Raw genomic sequence first — 14,433 nt, 5'->3', positions numbered from 1 at the left:
CCATTAAGGCTTCCCTCCTGCCCTCCCCCCCATTTTTTTTCTTTTAATGTCTTCATCTATCTATTATTTTCAGTACAAAGCCTTCCTGACACCATATCAGAAATTCACTTCTACCAGCTGAATGCCAACTACTCGTCTGTCCTTTCTGTTTGCCTTTGTTCTAAACATGAAATTTAGACCTATTGGAAAACAAACATGCCACCTGTATGCTCAACACAGTGCCTAGCAAAATGGTAATGTGAGTAAGAATTAGATAAGAATAGCAATTGTGAATTTGTGGATACATTTCCTTTTAAAAAAATCAGAAGAGTACCTTTCACATAGGAAGCCAGCTTTTGAGTGGGAGAATTTTTTTTAGGTTCCCCCCTCCTTTAATGTGCTTTCCATGTAATATTTTACTATATAAGTATACCTACCTCCCATCACCACAGTGCATCAACACTAAATACATACATTTGAATCACTCAGACACACTTTAAAGTACATAGATGGCATTTGAACGAAAGGGGAAAAGAAAGAAGCAAGAAAGTCATGTAATACCTTTACTTTTACCTATGGATTTGATGAAATGGTTCCATGAAGAAAGCATCGGCGGACAAAAAAAGAGAACAAAGAAGAGAAACAACAGTAAGAGTCGTGTGTGTGTAAATGTAAATGCTGTCACACCCGAAACATGAAAAGAGACAAAGCATGAAATAAGTGTTTGATGACAAATGGAAATGCCATTAGTGTTGCATTTTAACGATCGTTCATTTCCCAATTAGCATGTACATGCAGAAGAACACAGAAGTAACCCATGCTTCATTTTCAAACGAGTGACACGGAAGTGACATCGACATTGACTGAGGGGGAGGGGGGTTGCACGGGGTGATGGGGGAAATGCCACTTATTTCGTCATGTTGCAAAAGTGTACTCTTAGCATTCCAGAAGCCAGGAGCGGATGCTTTCCGCGTTTTCCAAACAGCCATGCATTAATGCAAAGCAGGATTTATTATTATTATTATTATTGCTGGGTACAAACTCAAGCCTCTTTTTTTACAATCTATCTGGGGAGAATGATTATCATGGTGTTTAAACACATGGACAGATCCAGTCAGATTGTTAGCTCTTTCAACCTTGATTTTTTTAAAAACAGTTATTGTATTGCAAGTAGGGTAGGGAGATAGTTGAAAAGGAGAAGAAAAAAGATTTTAGGGAGCAACTTAAATAAAAAGGCGATACAGATAGAGAGAGCTATGTATATATTTAATACATACACGCACACACATACACACCACAACAACAACAAAAGAAAGATGTGGCTAAGATCATGTGCTGATTGGCAGCCCAGGACAGCTCACAAGCATTTGGCCATCATTTGCTGTGATGGATTTCGAAGCAGCTACAGAACAAAATATATATATATATATATTTTAAAAAAACAATGAAAGCAGAGTGGAAAAGGAGCAGAACCCATACCTTGGTCGCCCATCATCAGGTGCGCCAGACCTTAAAGGGAAACAAGAGCACAGTCAGCAATGAACAAGGGTGGAAGGTGGTATCGTTACAGTGACAAAAATTGTGTTTTGTTTTGGGGTTGTTTTTTTGCTACAGGTATCTGTCTCCTGCGAGATGTTTGCATTACAGAGGACAATTAAAAGAGCATTTTCAACCACTGGTTGGAATGCTTGGGGCAGGGGCAGGGGCAGGGGCAGGAGTGGGGCAAAAGAGAAAGCGGGCTGCTGTTCTAACACAGAGTAATGCTGCACTGTACAGTTCCTTTTCTAGGCACTGGAAGTTGGGCTGAGGACAAAAATCATAAGAAAATGATTTCAAATTCAATGAACTCCTGGAAGATTCCATCTTATCTCTTAAGCCCTTTCGTTTCACTAGAAGGACTCCTTGTCCTGTAAAACTGATTTTTTTTTCTCCCCCCCCCCCAACCGGGAATTATATCAACCTGAAGAATGGGCTGGGTCTGATCTTTTTCCCCTCGTTGAAAATGAGCATTTCAAATAATTAAATAAAAGAATTATTTTGTCACATTGAAATGATAATGCAAGGGATGTCTCCTTGTTTGTGTGAAACATGCGAACAGCATAGGAGTCTGTTCTTGAACAGGCAAATGGTTTGTCGTCCAGTGGAAAGAAGAAAATAACATTAATCATAATTCAAAAACCCGTCTTTGGTAGCAAAGTATTTATCCAATTTAAAATGGATTCCATTTTAAGAACATTGAGTCTAAAGTCAGTTTTTTTAATGGATGTGCATTTTTTCAGATAGAGGCTTGCATTTTAAACATGCAATCTATGCAAAGCAAGTTTTTCAAAGCTGTATTTTTTTTAGTTTCAGCCAAATGACAGCAAAAAATAAAAATATGCATTTTGCTCAAAACCAAATTTGAGATATTTCATATTAATTCCCCCAGAAGACAATTTCAAATTTACATTTAATTCTATAGATAGACCATTGTGGGATTTTTAAAACACCCTTCCCATCATGGCAGTCATTTAGAGAAAAAGCATTCAGAACAAAAAAAAAAAATAGATTTCTAAAGATAGTCTACAATCTCCATATGGGTTTTCATTGGTTAAGCCCCTGTTCACACAAAGAAGGTATGCAATAGAATATGCTGGTTTTTACTGGAAGGTAAGATTCCTAAAGAATATATTGAGACCTCTAATTCATGAATAAAAGTAGCCGCACACATAAGACATATAACAAGTGATTCGGGGGGGGGGGGGAGCAATTTCAAAAGCAGATCGTTCACATTCCAAACATTACTCATAGCATTATTAATCATTTGAACAAATAAGGTTTTAAACAATATGGGAATTTTTCATTTTAGAAAGTACTGTCTGCATTGCAAGTATCCTTGTAAACCATTTTAGTACTTAAGGAATATTATTCCGACAGCAAAACAGTATTTCTTTAAATCCAGATTGTTCACTGTAAGATCAGGACCATCTTTGCATTTGATCATAGAGCAGACAAGACAGAACCATAACTAGAGCAGAGTGCACAACTCATGAGTTCATTCAGATTTCATGGTGACTATATGAAACAAGAACATTCAGGACATCTTCACTTTGATCTATTTATAGCAGACCAAAAAAGGGGGGGGGGATGGCATAGGAAATTCCCTGCAATAAAGGTATTTACAAATGTATTTTGTGATGTCAGTACTTAACACTGAAACTACTTCCAACTTCTTTCCTATGATGACTTACAACTATCATTAGGTCAGCTGCATACTGATCCATTGTTCTAGGTTCTCTTTGTTAAGAGCAACATGGCAGTACATCCTTCTTCTGATAACATCACTAATTTTGGCTTTCTGCAATCAAATGATATATTCTCCTCAGACAGAAATGAAAAATATGGCCTATCAAATCCTGTCACACAAACTCCTTTCATTTTTCCAAGGCAAATATTATTTCCATTCTCTTAAGTCCACCTTGCATCGGTTCCTTAGGTGAACTTCTCTTTTTTGCTTATTCATTGCTTGTCAGACTGACAGTACTAGGTTTAGTTTATGTTTTACTGTATATGGGGTTGTTATACGGGATAAAAGGTAAAGGTTCCCTTGCTCAAAAGCCAGTCGAATCCGACTCTAGGGTTGCGGTGCTCATCTCCGTTTCAAAGCCGAAGAGCCAGCGCTGTCCAAAGACGTTTCCATGGTCATGTGGCCGGCATGACTAAACAACAAGGCGCACGGAACGCTGTTACCTTCCCACCAAAGTGGTACCTATTTATCTACTTGCAATTTCTTGCTTTCGAACTGCTAGGTTGGCAGGAGCTGGAACTAGAGATGGGAGCTCACTCCATCTTGCGGCACCCGGGTCTTGAACTGCTGAACTACTGACCTTCCACAGCCTGCAGTTCAGCGTCTTAACCACTTGAGCCACCGCAGCTCCTATATATACGGGATACTCAAAAATAAAAGCTTTTAAAATGTTGGAGTGATACTTAAGACGAGTTTGTGAATTTTAAGAAAAGTCTACAGGGAGCCAAGAGGCAGAATCATGAATGCAGTATTAGTCTAAGAATTATTTAGACTTTAAAAAATGCTAAGAGTTGTGTTAGTTGCATACAGGAGCCTTCTCTTTAAATAACCAGAGTGGCAGCACATTTTTCAAAGCAAGCCTTCTCTTTCTTTGATAATTTTTTAAAAAACCACTATGTACCCTGGGAATGCTGTCTCCCTCCCTTTTGTGATCCTAAGCATTTTTTTTAAGGGGGGGGGGGATGGAATGGAACAGAAGAACAAAAAGCAACAAGTTTTACTTGGAATCCAAATCCCACCCCCACTCCTACCCCACATGGCAACAGAAAGAGTTTTCTTCATGTGAATGGGGGGGAAGTATAATCTTTTGACAGCAGCCCCTCACACCTCTTGGGATGCAACTCAAAGGCCTTCAAACATTCAGGGGCATGCCACTCAAACAGAGGAGCTTAAAAGCCATAGTGCACAAGTGAAACACTACTTGAGGTACTTGGATTCCAGTCTTCATAAAATGCAGAACACAAGTCAACATATGTTTTGGATTACATCAAACACTTCAGGAAAAAAAGCCTGCAGGATGGTACTCAGTCCTGTAAACAAGGTTCATCTATCACTATCATTATTACTATTATTACCTCCCCAATTGGCATCTAACTCTATTGTTTTGGACAGCCAAATATCTGAAAAGCTCTTTATGTGTTTCACTATCCAAGGCCCCGGCAAACACTGGGTCCTGCACATTCCTGGCACTGGGGTAAAAATCATTGCTATCTATCACACAGCAAGGTGCATACAATTGCTTTTAATTTCAATTGAACCTGTGTGTGCCAAAATGTGTACAGATTTACAGCTTAAATTGCTCCATCTTCTTCTCTTTATGTTTATAGATGGAGGCATATCAATCTCATAAAATGTACAGACAACTCAACAATGTGTGTTCTGTAAAACTGAGACAGCTGGTTAATTAAATGTTTGTACCCACTGCAGATAGAAGCTAGATGTTCTCATTGGGCCACACTAAATAAGTAGATTTAGGAAACATCTGGATTAAATCTAAGCATTGTATTGAAGATAGTGATCAAGTTCTGTTAAGGGTGCATGCTACCTGCTACACGGGGGGAAATGGGGGAGAAGGCAAAAATAGAGAAATAATTCCTGTAACCGTAATTGTTCCTGAAACAGAAGAGGAAAAATAAGTGGTATGTGATAAGAATGATACACTGTGGGAGAACATCCTGGCTACCCCATTCCTGCCAGTGTGCAGACCACACAGAGTACTGACCTCTGCTATCTCCTCAATGTATGCATACCCCAATGCAGACATGGAGGAGACCACTGCATGATGAACCTGGTGCACATCAGCCCAGTTCTTGCAACAGTGTCCCTTGGTTGTGTTGGTTTGCTTTGGATGTTCTCATCTACCATTGGCTTGGATACTCTGGTTTGACTTTGTTGGGCTTAACAACAGTATCCCTTATTAAGTCAGCTGGATTCAAGTCCAGTAGTCCTTTACAGACCAACAAGATTTCGGGGTATAATCTTTTAAGAGTCAAAGCTCCCATCATCATATCTGCAGACCTGCAGATCTGCAGAGCTACCCTCAGAGACTACCCTGGTTCAGTCAATTTGTCTTGAATTCTCCGGTTTGACATTGGGTTGGATTCTCTAATGTGACATTGGTTATGTTAGGATTGCCCCATGGCCTGTAGTTCTGTTGGGATTCCCTGGTTCTGCATTGGTTCTGTTGGTCTTGTTGGTTCTATTTTCATTGGCCAGTGGTTGCTTTGCTTCCTGTTGTGTGTTTGGCTATTCTTTGCCCTAGAGAAAGAATGGAATTTTCCCCCATAGGAAACAATGCAGAGTGGCTGGGACACCTTGTTCAGAGGCCAATAGAACTGGACCTCTTTTTCCAATCTACTTGAAACTTGGAGGCTCTTTAGTGGACAGGCAGCACCAGCTCCACTGCAGTTTTGATGTCATTTGCTTGAAAAACAGCCACTGTGGACCCCTGGAATTATATCTCCATAACGGACCCAAATTATATCGGAATCCCGAAAAAAGCAAAAAACCAACAAAGCCAAATCCAGATACCAATAATTATGCCCTTCCCGAGATCTGGATATGAAAAATACCAAACTGTTCTCTGGTGCACACCCTTAGTCAGAATTGTACTACACAAATCTGACTCCTAAAGGATAAATGTTGCAGACACACCTTATAGAGGTCTGTGCAGCTTGTGACTCTTTAAGGTCAAGAACCTTAACAGCCATGTATTGCATCTGCAGCTTCATAATGGCATGGGAAACAGTGGCACAGCAAACTCCTCATGGACTGGCATGCATAGCTCATGGGTTGTGTTCTGCTTTGTAGGTCTTGGTTGGTTTTACTAAGTTTCCTTTAAGTTGTATTTGTCTTGTCAGGATGAGCAACTGGACCAAAAAAAGCTCATCAGGATGAGCCCTAAGCAAGAAGTGTAACTGTAAATCCAAGGAAGGATTTTCACATAAAACCTAAACTACGACCCTTCAGCATATGCACCTCATCTGCCAGTGCCAGCTTACATCTCTCTCTCTCTCTTTTGTACCTGGTTCATTTGGTTAAGGAAATTCTTGCTTTACAGAGAAAATTCATATCTGCTGTTAATTAAAGTGGCTTTGCAAAGTGTAGTTAAGGCACAGTGACACAGGCCAGCTGAAGATCCGACTCACAGGGCATTTTCAGATTAGCTGGATTGGACTCTCAGAAGATACTTCATTTCTTTAAAACCTCATTTGTCATGGCTTTCTCCATATTATATACCCTTTGGGTAGCTGCCAGAAAATGGCTCCTGGAAAACAGTCAAATCTTGCAGGCCATCAGTCATATTTGGTGGCTCAGCAAAGGACTTAAAACCAATTTCTGGATTTGCTACCTGTCCAGGACTGTAAAATTAGATGGGTGCGTGAGAGGGATTTACCAAACACCTGGAAGACCAGAATAAGGTTTTGTTGAACTGTTTTTAAGTTGATGGGTGACAAGGTAGATGGACCTGAGCTAAAAAGGATAATCAGATGCTCATAATGATCAAAATCAGCAGTTGATGCATTATACTTCCCATAATATGGTGCAAACATTTAAACATAGCCAGCCATACAAATTATACTAACTTGCGTGGTTTCCAACACTCTTGCTAAACGAGATTGCACATTGTTTTCTCTGCTTTTGATTGCTTTCTAAAGGCATTTATACCCCCTTCTGTCTTGTCAATAAGGGAATACTGAGCTACACAAGGGAGTTTACCAAGCAGACTTTGTGGAGTAGAGGGGAGGTTCTATAACTGTTTCTCAGAGAGTAATGCAATAATCAATAGGAATAATATTAAAAGAAAGAAGCTGATGGTGCTTCTAATAACTGATCGATGAGGACATTCAGTGAAGTTATTTGGGACTAGAAAGAATTTTCCTCTGTGTCTTCTGTGTTCAACACCTCCCCAGTTCAACACCCTCTTGAAATCTGAGGGTTTTTTAAAATCAGTTTTGAAATCCCACTAGGGTATATATCTCTCCCCTTGCCCTTCACACAAGAGTATCAAAATAAATCAACTTCTTTCTATACCAGACTAGTGATACAATAAAAGACACCCAACCACAGTATCACAATGAAACCTCATTGACAAGGGTCATGGGGACAGAGAATTGTCCAGCCAGCTGGCATAGAGAACCCAATGTGTGCTTTTAATCTTTTTTGTTCATTTACAATAAAGAGCAAATTTTGGAGACACAAACTTTGGCATGAGTCCAAAAAGGTCCTTCGAGATGCACAGAAGGGCTATACTTGCTTAGCAGGACATCTAACTTCCCTTCCCAACACCCGTCCCTCCACATGCTATAAATGACACTTGACTATAAGCCTGCAGGTAGGCCTTGCTTTTTAAATCAGTTTTATGCCTAATGCAAAAATAAGTCAATAATGCTACAACACCAGCTGCTTTTTAAATTCAGTGAAGCTCCAGTTTGCAATATATAGAGGGGGGTGATGACAGTCATAACTTAAAAAGACAACATTCTGGACATTGTACAAGCGCTTTTGCATGCCCCCAGAGACTTTTTAATTCGTGCCTTAGTTTGTGACTGTGAATCAACACTCTTTACTGGATTTGAAACAATTTTTAATAGGCAAATCATTAGCAAATTTTGCAAAGTTGCCAAATGCCAAATGTTCAAAGTCAAGAGTTGGGTCAGGACACCCAACTCACAAGATTATAGAGTACAAACAAAACGGGAAGGGTCTTTTATTTCTCTTTGCATGTCAGAGCATTTAGATTATGAATTTGACAATGTTGCCTTCTAACCAGAAAATTTCTTCATTTTTCTAAGTGAAACCAAGAGATTCTCCTAATTTCCACAGCATATTGAGATACAACAAACATGTTAAAACCTGGACATTCTCAGGAGGAAAGAAGAAAATCAACTTACCATCTTCAATGATAAGGTTCCCCATTATCAGCACTAAGGAGGAGGCAAAACACTAAACATAATGGGCAAGAGGGATAAGCAAAGAGCTTAGGAAAATAAGGTAGAAAGCACCCACCTTCCACATAGTTGTCTTCTGAAAGCACATAACAAGGAGGGAGAGAAAAGGAAAAAAAAAACATTCATTAAGCAGCATGCAGACTGGAACTTGCCTTTGCATGTGAGTAGCATGCAAGGCACCAAACACCACATGCAAGTGATCCACTGCTACCATCAAAAAGGGAGGGGGGGGAGGACCGAAACCACAGGGAAGCAGTGTTTCTTCCACGAAAATAAAACTGTGATTCTACACAAAATGGGGGGGGGGGTAAGTTCTCAAGTGAAAGGGGATTTGCTTGTTAAATGGGCCTGTGTTATTTAGGGTTCATCCATCACAAGTTTGGGGGTTAATCGGTTATTTCAAATGGTGCCATGGTGTCTAGTGATTAATTTCTACCAGGAAAACAAAGGCAGAGATAGAGAAATAAAGGTACTGGGACTCAAGTGTGCCAGGAATGTACTCTCGACACTTAAAATTCCTACACAACAAGTCTCAAATAGGTAGGAGCTGACTGTGGCTATTCAGTAGCAAAGGAAAAGCACTCTGGACAGACTCAGAGGCCCTCTTACTGATTGCTTATTACTGCTTTGCACATACCAGGGCTGAGTTCTGACACTGAAACAGACGTGCTTTAAAAAACGAAAAAAGCCCAACATCTTTTATAGCAGCTATATATTTAGCAGATGCAGACTATTCTACCAGTTTTTCCAATTCCGGGTAAAGCTTCTCCTCCTGTGTGCTGCAGTTCAATCTCTATGTTAGACATTGGAAAAGGTCACCAGGAAGAAAAAAACCAGAATGCAACCCCAGCTTGAAAATATATTTATTCTGAACTTTGCTGACCCTATGCGCTCACGTATAAAGATCATGGTTATATTGATTTTGCATCAGTTGAATTATTATGCCTTTCAAGCAAAGAATCCCGGGAATATTGATTTTATTTGTTATTAATTATCTATTATTTATTGTATTTTTAACCTGTTGTATGTTCTCTGATGATGCACATCACCCTGAGCCCTTCAGAGGAGGGTGGTGTATAAATTTAATTTAGTAGTATTAGTAGTAGTAGTAGTAGTAGGAGTAGGAGTAGGAGTAATAGTAGTAGTAGTAGAAGTAGTATGGTGTGGGAATTGACACTTCATTCACAAGTTCAGATAAATGGATCTCCCTCTCCCCTCCCCTGGGCTGAATAGAGACCTAAGTTTCTTATTTCATTAGAATGCTAATTGTATGCCTCCCAAGCATTTCCCGTCTGCTAAAATCAAGTTGATTACAATATGCATTGTACCTTTAGAAGCATTCTTTGCAACACCCCTCCCATCATCTGACTGGGATAAAAAGACTCAGATCTCCATTCCTATTCCTGTCAGACAAAGGGGGCTTTGACTCTCAAAAACTTATGCTCAAGAGCTTGTTGGTCTCTAAGGTGCTTTTTGTTGTTCAGTCACACAGTCGAGTCCGACTTTTCGCGACCCCATGGACCAGATCATGCCAGGCCTTCCTGTCTTCCGCCGTCCTCTGAAGTTTGATCAATTTCATGTTTGTTGCCTCGATAACACTATCTAACCATCTCATCCTTTGCCATCCCTGTCTTCTTTGACCTTCAATCTTTCCCAGCATCAGGGTCTTCTCCAGTGAGTGCTACCTTCTCATTTGGTGGCCAAAGTATTTGAGCTTCAGTTTCATTATCTGGCCTTCCAGGGAACAGTCAGGGTTGATTTCTTTGAGGATTGACTGATTTGTTCTTCTTGCAGTCCAAGGGACTCTCAAGAGTCTTCTCCAGCACCATAGTTCAAAAGAATCTATTCTTCGGCGCTCGGCCTTCCTTATAGTCCAGCTCTCGCAGCCATACATGACTACTGGGAATACCATTGCTTTGACCATGCGGACTTTTGTTGGCAGGGTGATGTCTCTACTTTTTATCATGCTGTTTAGGTTCGCCATCGCTTTCCTCCCAAGGAGCAGGCGTCTTTTAATTTCATGGCTGCAGTCACAGTCTGCGGTGATCTGGGATCCCAGGAACGTGAAGTCTGTCACTACTTCCACGACTTCCCCTTCTATTTGCCAAGGAGTGATGGGGCCGGATGCCATGATCTTAGTTTTTTTGATGTTGAGCTTCAAGCCCACTTTTGCGCTCTCCTCTTTTACTCTGAGCAAGAGGCTCTTTAGATCCTTTTCACTTTCAGCCATTAGAGTGGTATCATCTGCATATCTGAGGTTGTTGATCTTTTCCCCAGCAATCTTAATTCCCGCTTGTGATTCATCCAGGCCAGCATTTCGCATGATGTACTCTGCATATATATTAAATAAGCAAGGTGACAGTATACATCCTTGTCGTACTCCTTTTCCTATGCTGAACCAATCAGTTGTTCCGTATCCGGTTCTAACTGTCGCTTCTTGGCCCTTATACAGGTTTCTCAAGAGACATGTGAGGTGGTCTGGTACTCCCATCTCTTTAAGGACCTGCCATAGTTTGTTGTGATCCACACAGTCAAAGGCTTTAGCATAGTCAATGAAGCAGAAGTAGATATTTTTCTGGTACTCTCTTGCTTTCTCCATAATCCAGCGAATGTTGGCAATATGATCTCTCGTTCCTCTACCTCTTCGAAACCCAGCTTGTACTTCTGGTAGTTCTCTATCCACGTACTGTTGAAGCCTAGCTTGTAGGATCTTGAGCATGACCTTGCTAGCGTGTGATATGAGTGCAATTGTGCGATAGTTTGAACATTCCTTGGCATTGCCCTTCTTTGGGATTGGAATGTATACTGATCTTTTCCAATCCTGTGGCCACTGTTGCGTTTTCCAAATTTGCTGGCAAATGGAGTGCAGAACTTTAACAGCATCATCTTCTAAGACTTTGAATAGCTCAGCTGGAATACCATCACCTCCACTAGCTTTGTTGTTAGTAATGCTTTCTAAGGCCCATTTAACTTCACATTCCAGGATGTCTGGCTCAAGGTCAGTGATTATACCGTCGTGTTTGTCAAGGACATTGAGGTCTTTCTTGTATAGTTCTTCTGTGTATTCTTGCCATCTTTTCCTAATCTCTTCTGCTTCTGTTAGGTCCCTACCGTTTTTGTCCTTTATCATGGCCAGCTTTGCATGGAACGCTCCCTTGATTTCTCCAATTTTCTTGAAGAGATCTCTAGTCCTTCCCATTCTATTGTTTTCTTCTATTACTTTGCACTGTTCATTCAGGAAGGCCTCCTTATCTCTCCTTGCTGTTCTCTGGAAATCTGCGTTCAGTTGGGTAAATCTTTCCTTTTCGCCTTTGCCTTTCGCTTTCCTTCTTTCCTCTGCTATTTGTAAAGCCTCATCAGAAAGCCATTTTGCTTTCTTGCATTTCTTTTTCTTTGGTATGGTGGTGATTGCTGCCTCCTGTACGATGTCACGAACCTCTGTCCATAGTTCTTCAGGCACTCTATCTATCAAATCCAGACCCTTGAATCTATTCTTCACCTCTACTGTATATTCATCAGGGATGCGATCTAGGTCAAACCTGAATGGCCTCGTGGTTTTCCCGATTTTCTTCAGTTTAAGTCTGAATTTTGCAATGAGTAGCTCATGATCTGAACCACAGTCAGCTCCAGGTCTTGTTTTTACTGACTGGATAGAGCTTCTCCATCTTTGACTGCAAATTATATAGTCAATCTGATTTCGGTGTTGCCCATCTGGTGATGTCCATGTGTAGAGTCGCCTCTTAGGTTGTTGGAAAAGGGTGTTCGCTATGACCAGTGTGTTCTCTTGACAAAACTCTGTTAACCTTTGCCCTGCTTCATTTTGCTTTCCAAGGCCAAACTTGTCTGTTATTCCGGTTACCTTTTGACTTCCTACTTTAGCATTCCAGTCCCCTATGATGATGAGGACATCATTTTTTGGTGTTAGTTCTAGGAGGTGTTGTAGGTCTTCATAGAACCGGTCCACTTCAGCCTCTTCTGCATCAGTGGTTGGGGCATAGACTTGGATTACTGTGATGTTGAATGGTTTGCCTTGGAATCGGACCGAAATCATTCTGTCATTTTTGAGATTGTATCCCAGTACTGAGTTTTGCACTCTCTTGTTGACTATAAAAGCCACACCATTTTTTCTATGAGATTCCTGGCCACAGTAGTAGATATAATGGTCTTCTGAGTTAAATTCGCCCATTCCTGTCCACTTAAGTTCACTGATTCCTAATATATCGATGTTCAGTCTTGCCATCTCATTTTAGACCATGTCAAGTTTACCTTGATTCATAGATCTTACATTCCAGGTTCCTATGCAGTATTGTTCTTTGCAGCATCAGACTTTCCTTTCACCATCAGACACATCCACAACTGAGCTTCCTTTCGGCTTTGGCCCAGTCGCGTCACTCTTTCTGGTGTTACTTGTACTTGCCCTCTCCTCTTCCCCAGTAGCACATTGGACACCTTCCGACCTGAGGGGCTCTTCTTCCAGCGTCATATCCTTTAGCCTTTTGATACTGTCCATGGGGTTTTCTTGGCAAAAATACTGGAGTGGGTTGCCATTTCCTTCTCCAGGGGATCACGCTTGGTCTGAGTTCTCTGCTGTGGCCTGTCTGTCTTGGGTGGCCCTCCACGGCATAGCCCACAGCCTCATCGAACCACGCAAGCCCCCTCGCCACAACAAGTTGCTACTGGACTCAAATTTAACTGCAGACCAACACAAATATCCTCAGTAACTATCTTCTCCAGTGGAGAGCATTAGACATCCCCTCCCCTTTAATTTTCCTAACAGGGATTCCCAGGGAGGGGTAACAGAGTTATGACTCCAGTTTGCATTCCTAGTACAAATAATCTGTGGTAGTTTCTTAAATTCTCATTTTTTTCTTAATGCAGAGTTGCCACCAGAGTGACAAATTGCAAGGAAAGGGTGATTTTAGCAGGTGGCCCTGATTCTCATGCAGGTCAGGAAAGCTGCACCTACTGAAATCCCTTCTTCTTCAGGTCTATTCAGGGGGCATGAAAAGAGTTCTCCTCTGTGTTTCAGCCACTTTAGACTCTCCACTTTTTTTCTTTCTGAAAGCTTGTTTGTTTAACGTCTGAACAACATATAGAAATTCAACAGGCCTCCAAGTGGGGGCTGGAGATCTCACAGAATCAGAACTCATCTCCAGACTACAGAGATCAGTTCCTTTGGAGAAATTGTCTCCTTTGGAGAGTAGACTCTATGCCATTATACCCTGCTGAGGCTACTCCCCTCCCCAAACCCCACCCTTCCCATGTTCCACCCCCAAATCTCCAGGAATTTCCCAAGCATGAGTTGGCAACCCAAGGATTTGAAGTTATTGTAAAACATTTGTAAGCAATGTTGTGCATTTTTTGTTTTTTTGCTGACTTATGGCAACCCCAAAGGGGTTTCTAGGCAAGAGACGTTCAAAGGTGGTTTGTCATTGCCTGTTACTCCTTGGTGGTCCCCCATCCAAAAACTAGCCAAGGCTGATCCTGCTTAGCTTCTGAGATCTGATGAGATCAGGGTAGCATGGGTTATCCAGGTCAGGGCTGTCCATATTTTTAATGGACAAACTGTAACTGTAACAAACCAGGACAACCTAGATAATTTCTGGCACAACTGAGGAGAAAATGAGCAACACCTACAGAATCATGTCTAATTATATTAACTAACCATATAAACTGACATTTCCCATCAACAATGATAATGTCTCTCCCACTCAAAATCAGTAAAAGACATCATGACCCAAAATAATTTGCAGATGTAAAAAACTGAAAAGCTAACGGACATGATATAAAAATCCCATCTAGCTTACTCTAGACTGAGTATTCTACCTGATTTCAGTATAACTACTCCAAACAAAGTGGTTTGGAAGTGGACACTCACTCCTAAACAAACTGGCTACAGTCCAGAGGTATATGATTCAAGTGCAACATTGATTTTCC

At 40.9% G+C, this 14,433-nt stretch overlaps 1 protein-coding gene across 1 annotated transcript in view; it reads right to left on the bottom strand.

Annotated features, from left to right (window-relative positions):
* The window catches only part of LOC107111006 (neurexin-1), a 736,478-nt gene that overhangs the window by 549,154 nt on the left and 172,891 nt on the right, over nt 1-14,433 (bottom strand). The window contains exons 2-4 of the mRNA XM_015411887.1: nt 8,555-8,572; nt 1,459-1,488; nt 541-552 (exon numbers count right to left, since the gene is read on the bottom strand). Of these exons, the coding sequence (XP_015267373.1) occupies nt 541-552; nt 1,459-1,488; nt 8,555-8,572 (60 nt within the window). The remainder of the gene's footprint in view (nt 1-540; nt 553-1,458; nt 1,489-8,554; nt 8,573-14,433) is intronic.

Source organism: Gekko japonicus, unplaced genomic scaffold, assembly GCF_001447785.1.
Source record: "Gekko japonicus isolate JY-2015 unplaced genomic scaffold, Gekko_japonicus_V1.1 scaffold447, whole genome shotgun sequence".
Lineage (NCBI taxonomy): Eukaryota > Metazoa > Chordata > Lepidosauria > Squamata > Gekkonidae > Gekko > Gekko japonicus.
This window is presented reverse-complemented; position numbering and strand designations above follow the sequence as displayed.